The sequence below is a fragment of the Erigeron canadensis genome, chromosome 7, assembly GCF_010389155.1.
Source record: "Erigeron canadensis isolate Cc75 chromosome 7, C_canadensis_v1, whole genome shotgun sequence".
NCBI lineage: Eukaryota > Viridiplantae > Streptophyta > Magnoliopsida > Asterales > Asteraceae > Erigeron > Erigeron canadensis.
The window spans coordinates 7,733,322-7,753,013 of record NC_057767.1 but is presented as its reverse complement, the minus strand read 5'-3'; the positions used below and the strand labels follow the sequence as shown (position 1 = coordinate 7,753,013).

The window sequence follows — 19,692 nt, the reverse complement described above, 5'->3', positions numbered from 1 at the left end:
TGTTTAATATTAGGCAACCGATGGATTTCCATTTAGACTTATTTTGATGATATGGCTAGTAACACCATTTAATGAATAAACCAAACAGATTTTACTGGTTTGGACTTTTAAAGTTAATTCCGCTTCTTTTAACGCCGTTAGGCAAAAGTTTTTGGAAATCCTTATTCTTAAATGTTGGGTGTTACACTACCACTAGGTGTGCTGCACCAGAACACAACACTTCCCATCGGGTCAAGTCGGTGCGCCGCACCTCCCACATGGGTGCACCACACCTACTGCTGGACGGGAAAAACCCATTGTTTTCCAATCCACACCCCATGAACGGCCAATAAAAATAAAAATGGCCTATTTCAAGCCTATATACTGCTATGAAAACATCAATTGATTCAAGGCTTGATTTCAAACATTATGGTGATATTTAATCACCCGAAAACGTTAGATTTTGATTATCAGATCATTTATTCAAACCCTAGACTCAAACCCAGACCTTACCACCATTAGGAGACATGCAAATCACATAATAATGAATTACAATAGATACCTAAGGCCTGGACTCATTCAAGGGGTGATTACATAAGCGAAATCATAATGATTTCCTCCACTGAAGCTCTAGATCAACCATGGATGTGAAGGGTGGTTAGGGCTCAAGAGAAAAGGATAATATGAGTGATTAGAAGATAAAGACATGCTCCTTGACCCTAATCCCATTTTTGAATTTCACCCTATGTCAAAACTCGTACCTAAGCTTCCAAACATCTCAATATTAGCCCAAAACACCTATAGGGGCTACATACAACTCATTAAACACTTCAAGCACCTCAAAAGGCATATAACTACACCTCAAACACATTAATAAATCAATCATTAAGGCATTCAAGCCTCACACGTATAACACATTAAACACATCAAAGCATTAAATCTACTATAGACTTAACGGACACGTTATGTCGACTTAACGACTCAAGTCAACCGTTAAATAAAATGTTTGAGATGTTACATAAGACCTATCCCAACACATGTTTTCTAATCTATTTTCTCACCTATTTGCTAAAGGCACCAATGGCAAGCATATTTTCTTAACTATTTTTTCGAAAAAAAACTCATTACTCTTTTGGGGAGAAAATCCCAAAAGATGAAATAGGCGATGGGGTCAAGCTTAAGTTCAATCATTTAAAAAAACATAAAGTTTGTTTGCTTGTTTTTTATATATTTTATTTTATAGTAAAATATAAAAAAAAAAAAAGTGAGAAAGAGATATGATTAGGAGTAGTATTTTTTTGAATATGAAATAAGAAAAAGATAATGTGACTCTTAACTTCAACCTTGGTTTTTTTGGTTTTTCGTTTTTTCGGTTTGGCTCTTAAGTTTTTTTGAGTTCGGTTTTTGCTTACCCCTGGTTATATTGAGATGTCGGAATGACTTAAGAGTTGTAGTTAGGTTTCGAAAAATGTATATTTGATAGAAGGTGCTTTGTATGCTATTTGATTAAACTATAAGGACTACTTTTGTAAATTTGTCATATAAGTATACGTATATGTAAAACATGTATCTCCTCCTTCTTCCGCCTTCATCCTCGTCTCTAAAAATCCCAGATCTTATATTATTTCATACTCTTACAACGCTTTTTAAAACTTTGGATTTTTTTTCTAAAAATTTCTGATAAATCGTCAAATTTGGACGAATTTTTTTGTAAAAAAAACAAGGAGAGCCTGCTAATATGAATATGTATTATTTAAATTTCTTTGTAACAATTTTTGCAATTAAAATTGTTAAATTTTGTTCATCACCGAAACAAAAACCCCCGCTGTATGTAAAATATTTTTTTTATATATAAAAATTAATAATCTAATTCTTGATTCCTTCTGACATTCCCATTTCAATTTTGCAGAACCTAATTCTTCTTCTTCTTCTTTTACAAGTAAGTTTTTTTGACCATTCTTGATACTTAGGGTTCTAAATGTGATCAATTTTGTAGTTAGGGTTCTAATTGTGATCAATTTTGTAGTTAGGGTTCTAATTGTGATCAATTCTGTAGTTAGGGTTCTAAATGTGATCAATTCTGTAATTAGGGTTCTAAATGTGATCAATTCTGTAGTTAGGGTTCTAAATGTGATCAATTGTTTTTATTGTGATTAATTAGTTTTTAGGGTTTTAAATTTGATCAATTTATGAGTTAGGGTTCTAAATTCGATGAATTTATTTCATAGTTCTTGAGGAGAAAGGTATGGGCTTTGCGGCGGAACATGATAAAAAACGGTCGTTGATTGTAAAATACTTATGGGTTGTACATAGTGAAAAGGTGAACAAATCACGGGTCTGCCATAGTGAAAATACACCTGCGATGCGGCAAAAATGTTACTTAAACAAAACCCGAAAAATATGGCTTACATCTCCACTTTGCAGGATGAGTAAACAAACCCCGTGTTGGATAATAATGTTTGGTATTACCCCCTATTGGAAATTTCCCCAATTGGATAATAATGTTTGATATTAATCAACTCTATAATGTTGTTGATCTCGTTGCCAACTCGACCAACCAGCCCATCTTTCCCATTCTGTTTATCCAACCTTTTCTCAAACAAATTCTTTTTTCAATAAAGTTTATGCTATTAGCTTGAAATCATGTTTTGTTGGAGGATACCAAGTCAATGGGGTGCAAACAACATGAGACCTCCTCTGCAGCTACAATGACCAGACTTTGATATATACACGTTACCCAACCCACCCATCTTGCCATCTCATACGGTCATTGTACAGGGGACAAAAAATTGTGATTCACTGTACACATGCTTGTGCCAGCCCTCCCATTTTGCATTTCCATTTTCTAGCCCAATTCCCGTTATATTAAATTGACTTATAATCTTCTTATAAGCCAAAATCATATGATGTTTCTTAATACATTAATTCTGCATTGTAGGGTTTTCGAATAAGGTATAAAATGAGTATTCAGTTTAAATGCTTGTTTTGGGGTACGCATGTGTTAGTGTAAATATGTTTATATGTTTTGTATGTGGTATATGGTCTTTTGTGCTTTCAAGTGCACACATGTGTTTGTAGTTTTATACCTTCAAGTGTGGGATATGCTTACTTGTAAGTTTCGTTTACATCTTTTTGTCTTACTTGATTGCTATTGCATTGCATCTGAGCCCTTAGGAAGGTCTGCTCAACTCAACTTGTCTTCTTTCTTTCTTTTCTTTTCAAAAATCAAAATGCTTTTGAAATGATTTGCTTAAGATATTTTGTTAACTTATTCCACCTTTTTGTTTTATTGGAAGTGCTAATTCCTTAGTCAGCCTTTGGGATATCATAGAGACGTCGTATGTGCACATGTTCACTAAGCTATCTACTTTTTCAGGTTATGGAGTGGCTCAGAACTTTCTACCGATCTCGCTTCTGTGAGTTTGATGGACCTGTGCCATTAATTCAGATAAATGTTACTGCTGTGGATGTAAGCATTCCATCTACAGTTGGCTATCTACTTCTTTGTGCACATATTCACTAAGCTGTCTACTTCTTTTTCTTTCTTATTTCTAATATGAAATACTCGTTTTCTGGCAGCTGGCTATATCGAATTTGGAAATGCTCTTCCTCCTACTCGGGAAACAACTGAAAAGCTCCTTGTGCAATTAAGGAAAAAAGTTTTCTCGACTAATAAAGATCATGCTCGTGATTCTGAAGAGGCTCTGATTCAGCTTTTGAATCAGGAGGACGCTCAATCACCTAAGCGGGACGACATCCTTTATCTACTGTCCGTGGTGATGATGCGGATGCAGAATTGGGAAATGTGTTCCTTCTATTTGAATCAGGTATATATTTATTTGTCGTATTATGTGTAATATTATTTTGTTCATCATTTACATATATGTTGTATTCTGTAGATTCAGAATGTACCCGAAGGTGGAAATGTCAGGTTGTTGAGGTCTGAGGAACCACGTTCTAAGTGTTAGGCATACTGGTGAGTTGATTTTTACTACGAATTGTGAAGTTACATGTTCAACAGCTTGTTAATCTACTTTTCTTTCAATTTTCCAGCCCCATCATTTCGCAATTACATTGCAACTGGCATAACAGGAGCTTCTATTGGCATATATGCCTCGACCACTGATCCTGCCCCTCTTAGTTTGGTCAGACATGCCACAGACGGTCTGAGGGAGATTCAGCAGGCCCGGATGCTAAAAGAAACGCTTGAGAAACTAATTGAAGAAGATGGTGCACTTGGGTTTGGGAGGGCTGTGTTTGCAGTGATGATAATACTATCATCATTCAGTGGCCTATACCGTAGATTTTTTAGCAGAAGAACCTAAAGGTACTTTCTGTAATTAGATAAATGTACAAATTCTTTTCTTTTACATTTTTACATAAGCTTAAGTTAGCATTATTGCGATAATTGGTTTCTATAACTAATAATCAGAAGCATTTTTCTTTACCCAAACATCATAACCGGAATATTAGAATCTTATTAGGTAAGATCACCTTTACTAGGTAAGATCACCTTTAGAATTAAATTGAGGTCTTAGAACTTTTAGGAGAGCCGTCTTCTCGAATTGCAAGATCACCTTTATTGTTTTCTTTGTTTTGTTTTTGTCGATACAAATCTGTTTTGGTTTGTATCAGGTGGTATGGCCAATCCTTTGTTATTTTTCTAATGACTAGGATTTTGGAGGAATAAAAATTGTGGTCTTAGAACTTTTAGTAGATACTTCTTCTCGAATTGCAAAGATCAGTTTTATTATTTTCTTCGTTTATCGTTTTTATCGATACAAGTCTGTTTTGGTTTCTGTCACATATATCTTTACTCAAACATAATCACCAGATTATTGCCATTTCAAGAGTCATAATCGATTGCAAACGTTTTTTCCATTCAGGTACGTCCCAGCTTTGACCTTGGAGTGGCAGACACTCATGAAGCGGGGAGTAGCGTTTTTGCATATTGGAGCTTGTTTTACCTGCTATTCAAATACTGTGCTAATAATGTGAATAGGTGGAGTTTGAATTTCTTTCATGCAACTATTGTTTCATTGAATAGATGGCTGAATTAGATGGTTAATTCTAAAGATAACGGATAGACTGAAAAAGCTTCAGGTGGATTAAAGACTAAGGAATTTGTTGCTTTGTTCTGTCTGCTATTATGTTATAGTGTCATGGCATATATGTGAGTAAACATAAGAAGCTGTTATGGTTATACAGGCATCCAGGCTTCTATTTTCTACCCTCTTGCAGCATCTGTAACCAACATATCATATTTTTACTGGATTTTTGACAAAGATTCAAGGTAAAAATATGAGTTCTTGTGGGTTTTGGGAGTTAAAGATAAACAATTTGACTAAAAAAGTGTTTTCTTACTCTGGATGGAAATCTAATAGAGAAACAAAATTTTGAAAGTAATACTTTTGAGAGCAAACGTTTGAAGGTTTACTCAAACTGTTGAACAAACATAAAGCAGTAGACCATGGTTGCCTGGTTGGGATTTGGTATGGACTATAGAGGCACTGGAACACAAATGTTCAATGCTGTGTTTTGAAAGGGTGGGAGGTGACGTTGGTTAACAACTGTAATGATTTGAGTTTTAAGATAGACTGATGAGATTGGGCATCGCCCTGAGTGACGTATCTCAGTTAATATACTTTTCTCTTGGTCAGATTTAGATTTGCCAAGTTGATCACCAAGGTTTGGTATGTTCCAGGTGCCAATCTTAAACCTACAACCATCATTTGGTGATTCTTTCTGGCACACAAAGTTATTTAGGCTCAAAAGGATAAGTTAGTCATTGGGATGTTAAAGCACAAAAGTGGTACCAATATGTTTTAGTGAAACTTTTGGGTTAGGGAAAGGGCGACACAGGACTACCTTCGGGGACTTGAACTTGGCTCAATAATGACTTTCTTACATCCGCTTGTTTGTCATGTGAAAATTTCTATTATGGCACTCAAATGTTAATGTAATTTGATTTTAGTTGGTGTATAAATGGTTTTTTTTTTTTTAAAGCTATTTGGTTTGTTCCTTTAGTCATAAACTTTTAAGGTAATTAATGTGTCCTTGAAAAATAACTTATGTATCCGTTACTAGATATACTTCAAAATTTTCTACTAGTTTTTTTCATTTTGATGTCATAAAATAATTGACTCGTGCCATTACTTTAAAAAAAAAAAAATTCCAAGAAGGCAAGAAGATAAGTATTTATGATAAGTTTATTCTTTTTGAAAATACTAAATAAATCTCTAGTTTTATTTAACGTGCATAAAAAAATTGTATTATTCCATATCAAAAGTCAACTCATAAATTTTATAATAAGTGTTCAACTATTTAATACATCTTAATCCCTTTAAGGATTCTTTGGTATGATGGAATAAAAAGTGGATAAACAGAATGAAAAAGACTTTGTTTTTTGTTTGGATAAACAACCTTGTCAGTAAATTAGATATTTATATAAACAATCTATATCATCTATAATTTATAACTTATATAACAAGAACAAATACCTAAGTGGTAAATGCAACTATAATTTCTGTTAAGTTGCAACAAGTTGCCATCTATTTAAACAGATTTGACTAGTCCCCTCCCTTAAACAAACAACATAAAACACAAATTAAGAAGCTTGCCACTCATAGCTTTTCTCGTGTACTAAGAATATAATGGTCCCCGGCCAATTCTCATGGATCCAATCCACAATCCTCCATTACAGCAGCTTCTTTAATCTCTTGTAACATTTTTATTACTTGCCACATGGTGGGTCTCATTTCTGATGAACTTACATTACATGCTATAGCAACCTCAGTCATCATTTCTAACCTTTTCTCCTCTATCCCACCACCATCATTTTCCCTACTCAATTTCACCCACTTGACCACATCATCCGGTGACATTTCTTGGTGATCCGAAACCGCCTTCCCTGTTAGTAGCTCGAGTAATAGTATTCCAAATGAGTAGACATCTGACTTGGTGGTTGGTTCGTTGTGTGGTTCAATTTCTGGGGCCTTGTAGGCAGAGAAATCGCGATTGGTGTCATGACTTGGGAACAAGGCGGATAAGGAATAGTCGGTGATCAAGGCTTCAAAATCGGTCCCTAAGAGGACATTGGAAGATTTAAGATTGCCATGGACGAGGTTGTGCGTTTGATGGAGGTACGAGAGTCCTTGTGCAACGTCTTCCGCTATTTTAAGGCATGATGTCCAATGTAATGGTCTTGCCCTAGTCGATTTCGAACCTAAAAGTGTCACATTTGTCAATCATCGAATGCTCTTGTACTAGTTTAACAAAATTAAATATAGGTTGAAAACATTTTTTCACACTAAAAAGTAAGTAAAATATAATGATACGACACTGATGTGACAATCTCATGAAATAAATAAATATGTTCTCACCGTGAATGAGTGAAAACAGACTACCATTTTGTTGGTACTCGTAAACAAGAAGCTTTTCTTCTTTCATATGAAAATAAGCTTCAAGCGCCACCACATTAGGGTGTCGCAGAGTACCAACAACCTCCATGTGTCTCTCAAATGCCTCATTCGTCATGCCCCCTAATTTCGTGGCGTCAAGCCTCTTGACGCACACGATCACTCGGCCATCCACGAGCGCCTTGTAGGTCGTCCCCATTGTTCCACTCCCTAACAACTCCGCGGACGCCCTCATCAATTGCTCCACCGTATACACCTGTGATTCCCCGGGACAAAACACAAGAAGACCACTTTTTTTCTCTGCTATCCCTTGATGTAATTTCCTCACCTTTTTTTCCAACTCATTCGCCTCTTCCATCCTCATCACTTCGGCCGCAGCATCTGCGGCCTCTGCCATTTCCATCATCTCATTAACGCCCTTTCTTTTCTTCTTTTTCTCGGATTTCTTAACCAACATCATTACACATAAAGCCAATCCAATTACCAAAAACAAAACCAATGCAAACCCGACTATCACTCCTATCCGCTTTTTCTTATTAGAATCCGAATTCGTTATGCCTTTCATTTGTTGTGTATCCGCTAATGATGACTCATGTTTTTCCGTCGAATTTTGACTAAAATGTGGTCCACATTTTATATGAATTATCTCACCACAAAGGCCTGGGTTATTTTCAAATAACCCTGGCCTAAATTTACCCAGAGCCCGGGTACCCGGGACATTTCCACTTAAAAAATTTACAGAAACATTAAACACTTCAAGACTTGATTGATTAAAAGGCGGAATCGTGCCATTTAAACGATTCGAATCAAGACGAATGTAGTTCAATCTATCCAACTTACTTAACCCAAACGGAATCCCACCCGATAATTTGTTAAAAGACAAATCTAGAGTTCTTAGTCTATGAAGAGACGAAATAGACAAAGGAATAACACCAGTGAAGTGATTTTGATCAAGAAACAATGCTTTAATATTAACAAATCCAGTAAGATCAGGAATTGGGCCATTAAGTGAGTTATTACGTAGACTCAAAACTCTCAACTGGTCCAACCGGGCCAATGTATTAGGTGCAAAAAAGCCCGAAAGGTTTAAATTCTCGAGAACGAGTCGAATTATTTTGCCATTTTTGTTGCATTGTTGTACTCCTTGCCATTTGCATAATGTGGAAGTGTTGGTATATGAATAAGTAGTGAGCTTGTTGTTATGAAGATCAGCTTTGGATTTGAATGCCAGGAGTGACACAATGTCATTTGATGAAGCAAATGATGGTGAAATCAAAGTGTAAAAAGATAGGAAAAAGATGGCATTGTGAAGAAAAGATGATAAGTAGTTCATGTTTGAATGAATGGGTGAAAATGAAGTGAAAATGGTGGTTGAGTTGAGAATGAATGAATGTAAAAGGGGGTATGGAATGTATGGTGGGTGGGTAGATTGCAACAAAAGAAGGACAGTGAGGATCACGTGGTACGGTTTTTCATTTTTGAAAAAGAGATGCGGTGGGGTGAGGAAACCTGGTCCCTTTTAGTTAGATTCTTGGAAGCTTTACTGTTACATTACATTACAATGTCTAATTAGTTATAGTGTATTCATTAGCATAGTACTTTCACAGTAACGACGGTCGGGTAATAGCGGTGACGGGTAGTGACAGGGCCGATAGTGGTTGCGGTGTAGAGTGGTATAGGCTGATGGTAGTGAAAATATTTATTACTTTTCAAGAAAAAAAAAACAGGACTATAATTTTTATTAACGAGTAATAATAATGAAGATATATGTTTTATGTATATTTCAAATATGAGAGAATGATTGGAAGGGGGCAAGGGAGCCAATGCCCTCTTCAAAATCCAAATTTTGTCATGTATTTTAAATTTTTTCATGTATTTTTTAATTTTGCCCCTTTATAAAATTTTTCTTAATACTGTCTCTGATGATCGGTAATGTTCTATTGTCGATGTCCTGCAAGTTTGATTGGCAAAAAAATGCAACGAAGGGCGTTTGACTAGACGCATAGATCATGCATCTTGAAAAATGGTTACCTTGATCTGTAAGTGAATGAGTAAGTTACAAGGCTGAAAGATATGTTCTTTTTTTTGAAAAAAAAAAATTGTTTTAACCAACTGAAAATGAAATTATCTTATCTTCATTTAGAGAAGGTAAAACTTCTACATATCAGATGTTAAGTTATTTTAAAATTTTGTAAACACCATATCACTGCTTTGTAAAATGGTCCCCTAATAATTCTATCATCTGAATACCATTGAAAAAGCTTCTTTAAATTATTCCATCTGAATTTTATATTCTTTGATTGATATTCCACGAAATTTTTGATACATACTTAATTAAGTGTATACTCTTATATATGTGTTTTAAAACCAGCCGGGTTGGATCCTGGAAACAAAGGTTATGGGTTCGATTCTCATGCCCAGCAAGGCTGGAGGTCATTTTCTACCTTTGGTAAAATCTGAAAGCAGCCTCTCTACTTTTAATAGGGGTAATACTATCTACATATTAACTTCCCTCATACACCGTCGAAGATGGTATTGAGACCGAAAACTCATAGAAGACGTCATTGGGAGCTACTTTACTTTCTTATATATGTGTTTTAATAGCGTATGATAAGCATATATAAAGTAATTTGGAACTTCAATGGAGAAAAAAAAATACATAAATAATTTTAAAATAGATTCTGAATACGAGTATAAAAAAATTTGGAGCTGCTATACATCTTGAAATTAACAAGTTGCTTTAATATCGCTACGTTAAAATTTGACTTAAGACAAACAATCCTAGAAGGTTTAAATTTCATAAACATTGGTATCCTTGTAAAGTTGTAAAAAGAATATGCAAGAGTCAAAACAAAACTGTATGTATCAAATCAAAATAAAATATAATGACGAGAAAAATTTGACACATATAATAGCGTACCGCAATAAGTTTATTCTCATATGCATCACCAAGTTATGATGTATAAAGTCTTAGGGTGAAACAGGTCGTTAACTCGTTAGGTTTGTTTTGTTTCAGTGAAGTCTTGTTTATATCTACTAGACTAGTAGACTCTTTTTGGACCCAATAGGATATTAATAAAATTTATAATTTTTTGAAAAATATTGCTAATTTTATAATGAATGTCAGTACATCACTAGTCCTCCCAATATTCACAATTACACCTTCAAAACATATTCAAAACTGTTACTCGTATTTCTTACTAATGCGATGATATTGTAACATCTATACTATCTAATAAAACAAACCACAATTTTTTTTTCTTAAATTTTCTGTCTTTGAAAACCCAAGAATACCATTCTTATTTATTCACTAATTTAAACATCCCCTCCATCTAATATACTTATAATACCCTTGATCCGACCCTGTTGTTATAAAAAAAGAATATACCTATAATGCCCTTAATGAGATAATTTACAGTATAGATCCCTCAACACTTAAAATAACTACAATATCACCTTTTACATCAATTACTTTTACATTCACCGTCATCGTCGCCCCAGTGCCACCTCCACCACCGTCATCACCACCACCTCCGTTATTACTACCCCGCCGCCGCCGCATTGCGGAGACATAAGTCTAATAGGTCAATAACATTGCATTATATTTACATATCGCTATCTGTCATTCAATATTTCAGTCATTAGAAATTTGGGCCATTGGTTGTTATTTACTTGATGGGAATTGAAAAATGATAAACATCTTTCACTTTATGACGCATTTTGGAATTTATGGGCCCATTTTGAAACTTACACGATATGTGTGTTAGCCCAATAGACCAAGAGAGTTTTTTTATTTTTTTTTAGAATCAACTGTTTTTCCTAATTCTTATGTTCATGAATCATGACCCACGGACACATGAATACATGATGTCAACTCTATGTTACTGATACGATTCTGTTATGTTTTAGCAGAAGTGGGAAGCAAAGAAAGTGACTGTCATTGTATTAGAGGATTTAGGATTATATTGAAAGCTGGTGCATTTTAACTTTTTAGACATTGATTCAAGGGGGCTTACCGAGGATAAAGTGGACGACGTTAGGTGGTTAAGACGTTAGGTATAAACATTTTTAAATTTTATGTATACATATTTGTAAAAATTATATTTGATATAACATCTATAATTTTAATAATTAACTATTATCATCATGATTAGGTGGTTAAGACGTTATGTATAAACATATTTTGGCTTTTAGGTCCCCAAGTAGAACTCGTTGTTCTTAGCTTGGGGGCCATTCTTCAAGCTCGTTCTAGACCCAAAATCTCTTAGAGCCGGCCATCGATTGACCCATTAGACCCATAAATGAGGTGTTAGCATACATGTACGCGTGTGTATTCATTAGACGTCGATTGACCCATTGTATATTTGTCCATATAGCGGCAGAGCCGACCCAAAAAGGTACTTGGGCTAGGCCATCATTTAAGGCCCCCAAGTAGTCAAAGGCCCCAACTTTTGATTCTGTTTTGGGCTTTTTGTGTTATAAGAGGAACTCAGCTTTTTGTATGGTATATGTATGTGTGGTGGACCGGGGAACATGCAACCAACATCTTCACAATCTTTTCAACGCTCGAAGCATCAAATGTTTTACGTTATAAGTAGAATAGCAATCTTAGACTAACACAAACACGTACTTGCATTGTGGAAATTCATTTATTACAGTTGTTTTGGGGTTGGCTTAGGATAAACGGGATTGGAGGATTGTTGTTGGAGGTTTTAAAAAAAGGCCTCCAAACTTGGTACCGTTTAAGGCCACTCAAAAGCTTAAGCCAGCACTGACAGCGGCTAGGGACATTGTATATTTGTGTAAGAAATTGAAGTTATAACTCCCTATGAAACATGAAACCATCTCCAAAATGACAATTAAAATTTAAAACGATGTATACAACCTCTTCTCCGGTCTAATGCCAAATTGCCAATATATGTAAGATATCGATCTTCTGATGGCTAGTGATCTAAATCATCGTTTGACATCGACTATATAACTCATCGATTAGCAACTTTTATTTCTGTTAGGTCCAACTGTCCAAGTAGTACTCAACAATTACCTAACATAAAACTGTTTTTCATTCTCTTATTTTGGCAGCTAGTGTTGCCTGTAAAAATAGGCGAAAAATTAAAACAGCCCTCAAAATAGATTACTTGTAAACACTAATATGATGACAACTTTGAAATAATTGACTTAATGATTATCTTCAGCTTCCCGAACACAAAAGCACAGAAAACTCTCTTTTTCCAAATCAATGATTGCAATTTGGTTAAATTCCCACTCAATTTTACAAATCTATTTTTATAACTTTAACTTTTGCTTCAATTTCATTTTCAAACAACATATAAAAAGGAAGATTTGAAAGGGGTACCAAAAGATAGTGAAACTCAAGCTTCCTTGTTGACATTTGATCCACATTAACACACTTACATCCCTTCACAACCACCCTTTAAAGGTTACAAATTTTCATTTTTACGCTTTTTTGGACGATGATAGAAATTACGACGATTCAAAAATTATGGCTGTTGACGTGTCTTTCACGTTCAAGGTATGATTGTGGTCGCTTTCATAAGTCACTATAAGCATCGTTGGATCATCCAAAGCTCGTTCAACATGTTTTCTTGCGGGACAACCTCGCAAAGTGCTACACTTGTAATAACCCCTAAAACCACAATAAACAACAAAACAATAATTAGTACGCATCAAATTAGATGAAGCATAGCCAATATTTTCCCTAGAAAATTCATATATAACATGGATTCCCTTCATAATGTTCACTTGTTTGAAATATATCATACAGTGTAAGTTTATACTTTATTCTATTGCTTCAAGTAAGATCCAAGTTTAACCAAGAAATGTATGAAAAACTCAACCAGAATTGTCATAGCAAGCCAAAAACTATCGGAAATGAACACGTATACTTGATGGCTAAAAAAAATTCATGTTAAGTTATGAAGTTTGTCTGTCTGTAGAGTTTCGGTTTAAACATTCTCTAACATGGCGTTTGGTTTTACATCAACTCCCAAAATAATTCTAAATACGTGTGTGCAATTCTCTAACTGGACTTACACCTCAAAAGGCAAAAACCTCTACGAAATGAGTTAACCTCACATTGACAACAAGGCGTTTGAGCATGGCTGAATCGATAGGTTTGACATTGAATATTCCTTAAAACCAAATTCATTGTCCAAACAATTATTTAGTTATAACTTATAAAACTAATTTCTTCATTTGCATACCCTCTAAACAGTATCTTTCAATTAAATCACCAACAAATCCTATCTTTCAATTCTTCTTACCTCCATCTACTTCATTCTACTCTAAGCAACCTTTCATCTACAAGTCAATCTATTGTTTGACTTTATTTCCAACGAAATGGGTTCCAAATTTTCCTTTGACATTTGATGATCTCTTACTTTGTATAATTCATCATATTAAGACACCTCTTTTGTCATTTGCACAAAACAAATTGTATTGATTATTTAATTTAAAAACTACATTTGTATAATAATTTAATGCATAATAATAACTTTAAAAAAATAATAAAGTCATCTCATAGTTATATACAACTATACACAAAGAGGTTGTAGTTGACTTTTCATAACCATTGACTTTTTGTCTTCATTTATTCGGTTGTTGCCATAAATTTTTACCTAATATTCCTTGTGTTTGAAGATATATTTCTAGATCCCCATATTTTAACATCACCAAAATATTATTTTTTTTGCCATAAATTTCTAAGTCCCCCAAAATATTTATTTTAATATTACCCAAAACATAGAAAGTCCAAAGCCTAGTAGCCAACATATATATTCATTTAACCAAAACACCCTAAACCATTAGTCAAACTTTCTGACTTTGGGCCGGCTACATTCTCCAAAGCCAATATAAATAAAAAACACAACAATACTCATTTACCAAGAGTAAAAAAATAAAAATTCGATGAGTTGCTCAATCACAAAATTAACTTTTTAACCACTAGATATAAATTATGAAAAATGAGATTTTTACCTTGGATGTGGTGACCCTTTGATTGGTTTTTGCCCATACTTTCTCCATGAATAATCATCTGGTGGTATATCTGCCATTTTTAAGCTTATTGCTGGTACTCTTACCACTCTTTTCAATCTTGACTTCCTGCAAAACAATCCATTTTTTTATAAGCATAAAACAATAACAAATACTTGTACTAATTATAATACATATCTAATATATATATATACACACTTTTTACTATGGGAAATGATAGTTTTAACATAATTAATTCTTCAATTGTAGTCACAAACAATAACACAAAATATAGTGACAGATAAAACATTCAATTTACTGTCACTGTAAAAAGTAAAATCTAATATATAGAAGTGGATCAAAATTCTTACTTTCTTTTCGAACAATGGCATCTACCAGAAGAATTAGTACACTTAGTGTGAGAATCCTCCATTGAACTACATTTTCGTTTAAAAGAAGACGACGAAATATTCGGCTGTCCAGCAGACGACACCTGTGAAAGATTCGTGATCTGAAAACCCGAAGACATCGAGGGCTGCAGCCCTTCGGTATCCCCAGTCAACGACGACATAAAAGAGTTTGCGGGCGATGCAGTAGCAGCAGCGCCCGCAAAACTAATAGTCGTTGTGGGGACATCTTTCCAATCAAACGACCCCGATTTTGACAACGAATGTACGGGCATCCGTTGCTGAATCGGGGTGGCCGTGTACACTGTCTCCGGTGTTGGCTGCGGCTGCACTTGAGCAGCCAACACTGGATACGTTTTTTTTTGTGTTGTTATGGGTGGGTTTGTAATGGGTCCTCGCCGGAACCGGGCGTGGCCCGTGGATGTCCGGTCGAGGAGAGATATGAATTTTTTAAATTTCGCAACGGCTACATCAGCGACTGCGATGTAGTCCGTTGCGACTGGTGGAGTGTCATTTGCGACAGTTGAATATGATGGTTTTTGATGAGTATGGGCGGATAATAAGCCTACGAGATTCTCGAGGCTTTGAAGACCCGCGGTACCAGCATCCTGTACCGCGGTGTCTTCTGTTTTGCCGGAGAAGGCAAAATTAGTGTTGTTGTTTTTGTAGGAATTCATGAACTCAACTGCCATGGGATCAAACATTGTGAATGATATAATCAATATAAAAAAAAGTTATATAACTGATGATTAAAAAGAGAGTCAAATAGATAATGCGGTGAGATTTTGACGAAATGACGGATATACCCTTGTGTGGTCAAAGGTTATGGCTAATAATAAGATGACACGTGGCCTGATATGTGACCGTATCAATAAAAGTGGGGCCCGGGAGTTTTATGTTTTTGAGAAGAAGAGTACAACAACGGTGGGGATTTTTATATAAAGTCAAAGTCAAAGACTGTGTTGTCATCGATAATTTCTTTTCCTTTTATGAAAATAAGAATAAGAATAAAAGATTTTTGTTATTATTTTTTAAAAGTTTGGTTTAAATGATTTAACCTTTGAATATCTTTAGCGGGGTAATAAGTTCAACATGACCGTTGCGAGTAAAGGAAAGGGTATATGCACTTTATAAGTCCATGACTAAATGAAGAGTAGAATTCCAAATTCTGAAAATTTGTAATGCTATAATATGTTACAGTTTTGACAATGAAATGTTTTATTTTATACTAGCGTTGTACCCGCGCGATGCAGCGGGAAATAAGAAAAAAAACGCCGGTGGTTTGATGGTGGTTTGTGGGGCGGCGGCGATGAAAAAGAAAAAAAAATAAGCCGGCGGCAGTGAATGGTGGTTTTTGGGGTGGTGGTGGATGGTGTTTATGGGGGATAGCGTACATAGAAGGTGGATTGCGGCGGTGGATGGTGGTATTTGGGGGCGGTGGTGGATAGTGTTTATGGGGGGAGAAAATCAGAGAAGGGGGGAGGGAGAGAAAATCAGAAATCGGCTGAACGTATGTGTGTGTAATGAGCGTGATGGAGAAAAAAATAGGGTAGTGTAAATTAGGAGGGCATAAAAGACATTTTAAAGGTAGAGGTGTTAAAAGAGGGTGGGGTAGTTTGCTTATTAATGGAGTATAGATAAATACTACGTCGAGCTTATGAAATGTAATATTTTATATAAGTTCTACGTCGAGCTTATGCACTTAAGCAAGTATGAAGTATCTACAGACTACAATTGGTCGTCTAGCTTCTGCTTTTGGAACATGTTTTACATAAAGTTGTTAAGCTTCCATTTGTTTTTTTTTTTCTTCATTTTTACAATTAATTTTGTACCGTTAATATGTTCCCTGCATTTTCATTTATTTTTCGTTTCTTACTAGTACACTAATTGTGCAAACTAATGTTACATAGTCTGTATACGAATATATTATGGAATGTTAACACATGAGTTATACAATATATCGCTACAAATATAATTTGAGTTTTTCTAATGATAACCTAATTTAGTTAACGTCCATTAAAAAAATTGTATTATTGTCCTTCACGTGCTACTGCAGTATGTGATAGGACACCCGAAAGTTGGAGCGAGGGTCACAAGTTCAAATCTCATCTCAAGCATTGTGGCTGGCCAGGTTTTTTTGGCGGAACGAGTTGAATTTACCGGGTAGGGCGGGCGGGGGAGGGAATCGGGTAGACCTATGGTATTCAGTCCGGATACCCGTGGTCCGGCCCTTCGCTGTTCTAAAAAAAAATTATATTATTACCAAAAATTTAAGGGGTGAGTTTTTGATATGGAAGATACTATGTTTTTTATTTTTATTTTTTTTTTAAAATTTTCTTGTTAGGTTTATGTTTTGAAGCAAAATTACCATGTCTTCATATTTTTTTGGTTCGTATACTATGTTATATTTTATGTTGGTGTGACAAAAATTATAAAATAGTTATCATACTAAGTGCGCAAATAGTAGATATAAGATATGTTATATTGATATGTGATTGTTAATAAAATTATGAACGAAGATTTATTATGAAGATTATGCATATATATATATTTCTAAACAAGATTAAGACTATATATTCTGTTTTAACATGAAAAACAGTGACCTGATAATACTTATAATCATGTCTATATTATCTATTTCATTTTTTTTTCGAACATTCAATCAACATGCGATATCAAGAAAATCTCACCGTATAACAGTGAAGGCTTACAAATATAATTTGCTGATTTGCACTCTTGAGTCTACCCCCCAACCTTAAGTAGCTAGGTGGGGAACTAAAATTGTTCTTGTCGTAAAAGAGCCCTTTGGGTCCACCAGACTAAAAGCCCAGCCCAACTAATTTCCGTTGACACTCGTTCATCAATGTAAGTCTAATGGGCCGGACAGCAAAACTGTATATTCTAAAAGGATATGCGATGTGGCCTGTCACCTGTGGGCTGTGGGTTGTAATTATAAATGGAATACTTTTAAAGGTGTTAGGATTGAACTCTTTTAACATTTTTTCATATGAACTAGTTTTGTCTTCCACGCATTACTCCGGGAGACAACGTTTATTATATAGGATAATATGTAAAATTATAATTTGTTTTTTAAAAAAAACATATATTTTTCTAACTATATTAATATAAATAAGAACACTAGAATAATAATATTGTAATAATTTATTTTTTAAATATTACACTAACATAACATACAGTCTATAAAATATACAAAATGATATAAAATGTTTCATCATGGTGGTTGTGTAAAACTTTGGGGGAAAAAAATTATAGTCAATATGGCAAGTGTAAAGCTAAATGCTAATATTGTCCGAGTTGTTCAATGCTTTGCTACGAAAATAACTTATTGAAATTAGTTTATTTATTTATTTATTTTATTTGAACGGCAGGTAGGAAGGTCGTTCCATCGAGTTGAGCAGTGACATCTAAACGGGCAGTATGCTCAGGGTTCGAGGCGTCTTACACCGCTCGTACCCTCCAAAGGGGGCCATTTTACGCAAAAGAGGTAAATGCCCGAGGTCAACGGGAAATACAACATTCAATCCCATGAGCTTCAAGCCAACATCCTCTCTCATCAAGATACCTAGAAATTTATAACAAAAAGTGTATTAGTAAAACAAAATATAGTAAAAAAAGTTATATTAATAACGACGACAACATTCTTATAAAAATTATGATATTTAGTTATTTACAAATGATTATTGTTATTACAAAGTGAAATAAAAATAAAATTGAAATAAAAATGAAAAGTGACTAAAACACTTGATGAAGAATGATAGTTGAGAAATGTCAAATGAGAAATAAACGAAAAGGTGGGCCTTATGGCCCAAATTTTACCAAATATTGGAACTGGCAAAAACTCGGTGTAAGCCAAAAAGAACTATTAAAGCCCCGTACTTTTGATTTTATTATAACAAGCATCGTATCTGCACAATACGGCAGTGGTGGTAGGGAAGGCGGTCTAGTGGTGTCGGTGATGGTATTATTGGTGGTGGTGGTGGTGGTAGTGTCAAGTGGTGTAAGTTGATGTAATTGTGATAGTGGAAAATTTAGAAGATAAGGAATTAAAGTGTTAATTATTTAAAATAAAGGTTTAAAGTGTTTAAGGACAAAACATAAAAAGTCAAGATAATTCTTGTAATTTAAAGGTAGAATTACTTAAAATAAAAAGAGGTCATTTCCTGTAACGTCCATCATTTAAAAACAAGGATTTCCAAAATTTTCACCTAACGGTGTCAAAGAAGGCGGAACAAATATTTAAAAGTCCAAACCAATAATTTCAGTTTGGTTTATTCATTAAATGGTGTTACTTGTCATATCATTGAAACAAGTCTAAATGGAAATCTATCGGTTCGCCAACATAAAAGAACCGATCACAAGTCTTAACAATTCATAAAACATCTTAACATAATTCAAAGGTCTAAAAGAGCAGCCACTATGGGTAAACTATGATCATCTTCAAGCAATCTACCTATGCCTCGCTCTTTATTTATCCACACTCAAAGATGGCTAAACCTGAGGGGACAACACATTTCAAGAAATAAGTGTTAGCTAACGAATTAGCTAAGTAGGATAACACAAGAGTATGAAAACATTTGTCCAATTAAAACATAATAAAAAGTTGTAATTCATCATTAAGGCACACATCATCAAAAAGCATCACATATAGCCATAAACATCATTCATATAGGATCATTCGTCTTAGTTGTGCCTAATCATCTTTCATCATCACATATAACATCATTCCAGGTGTGACTTAAGTCACTCATATCATATAAGGTGTAAGTTTGTGTGTAGGCGGTCATGAGACCTAACGGGAACCTCACACCCAACTGGATGGATAAGCCTTTCAGTGGTCCATCAGTATCGTTAAGGAATGACAAGCCAATCCAGGA

General features: G+C 34.7%; 2 protein-coding genes and 1 long non-coding RNA gene across 4 annotated transcripts; 1 reads left to right on the top strand and 2 right to left on the bottom strand.

Annotated features, from left to right (window-relative positions):
- The first annotated feature begins 1,587 nt into the window (after positions 1-1,587).
- LOC122607743 lies at positions 1,588-5,979 on the top strand. Of its 2 annotated transcripts, XR_006325086.1 has the most exons (8): positions 1,588-1,806; positions 1,889-1,918; positions 3,356-3,448; positions 3,559-3,806; positions 3,879-3,955; positions 4,033-4,306; positions 4,866-5,272; positions 5,684-5,979. It is a non-coding gene; the product is annotated as an uncharacterized LOC122607743 (long non-coding RNA). The 2 variants fall into 2 exon arrangements; XR_006325085.1 differs by having other exon boundaries at positions 1,588-1,918.
- A 464-nt stretch (positions 5,980-6,443) lies between these two features.
- On the bottom strand, positions 6,444-8,739 carry LOC122607078 (probable inactive receptor kinase At5g67200). The gene is made up of 2 exons (XM_043779997.1): positions 7,362-8,739; positions 6,444-7,204 (listed from the first exon to the last, which is right to left on the bottom strand). The coding sequence occupies exons 1-2, from the start codon at positions 8,728-8,730 to the stop codon at positions 6,651-6,653; spliced, it is 1,923 nt and encodes a 640-aa protein (XP_043635932.1). The 5' UTR covers positions 8,731-8,739; the 3' UTR covers positions 6,444-6,650.
- Positions 8,740-12,760: 4,021 nt separating this feature from the next.
- Positions 12,761-15,512, bottom strand: LOC122607016 (probable WRKY transcription factor 7). The gene is made up of 3 exons (XM_043779934.1): positions 14,762-15,512; positions 14,394-14,519; positions 12,761-13,044 (listed from the first exon to the last, which is right to left on the bottom strand). The coding sequence occupies exons 1-3, from the start codon at positions 15,499-15,501 to the stop codon at positions 12,882-12,884; spliced, it is 1,029 nt and encodes a 342-aa protein (XP_043635869.1). The 5' UTR covers positions 15,502-15,512; the 3' UTR covers positions 12,761-12,881.
- Positions 15,513-19,692: the final 4,180 nt, after the last annotated feature.

Bases quoted from the DNA above. Each gene is read 5' to 3' on its own strand.
- LOC122607078 (XM_043779997.1), bottom strand. From the start codon at position 8,730: ATGAACTACTTATCATCTTTTCTTCACAATGCCATCTTTTTCCTATCT. The intron at 7,205-7,361 runs GTGAGAACATAT...TGACACTTTTAG, and splicing joins TCTGTTTTCACTCATTCACG to GTTCGAAATCGACTAGGGCA.
- LOC122607016 (XM_043779934.1), bottom strand. From the start codon at position 15,501: ATGTTTGATCCCATGGCAGTTGAGTTCATGAATTCCTACAAAAACAAC. The intron at 14,520-14,761 runs GTAAGAATTTTG...ATTGTTTTGCAG, and splicing joins TGCCATTGTTCGAAAAGAAA to GAAGTCAAGATTGAAAAGAG. The intron at 13,045-14,393 runs GTAAAAATCTCA...TTGTGGTTTTAG, and splicing joins AAAGGGTCACCACATCCAAG to GGGTTATTACAAGTGTAGCA.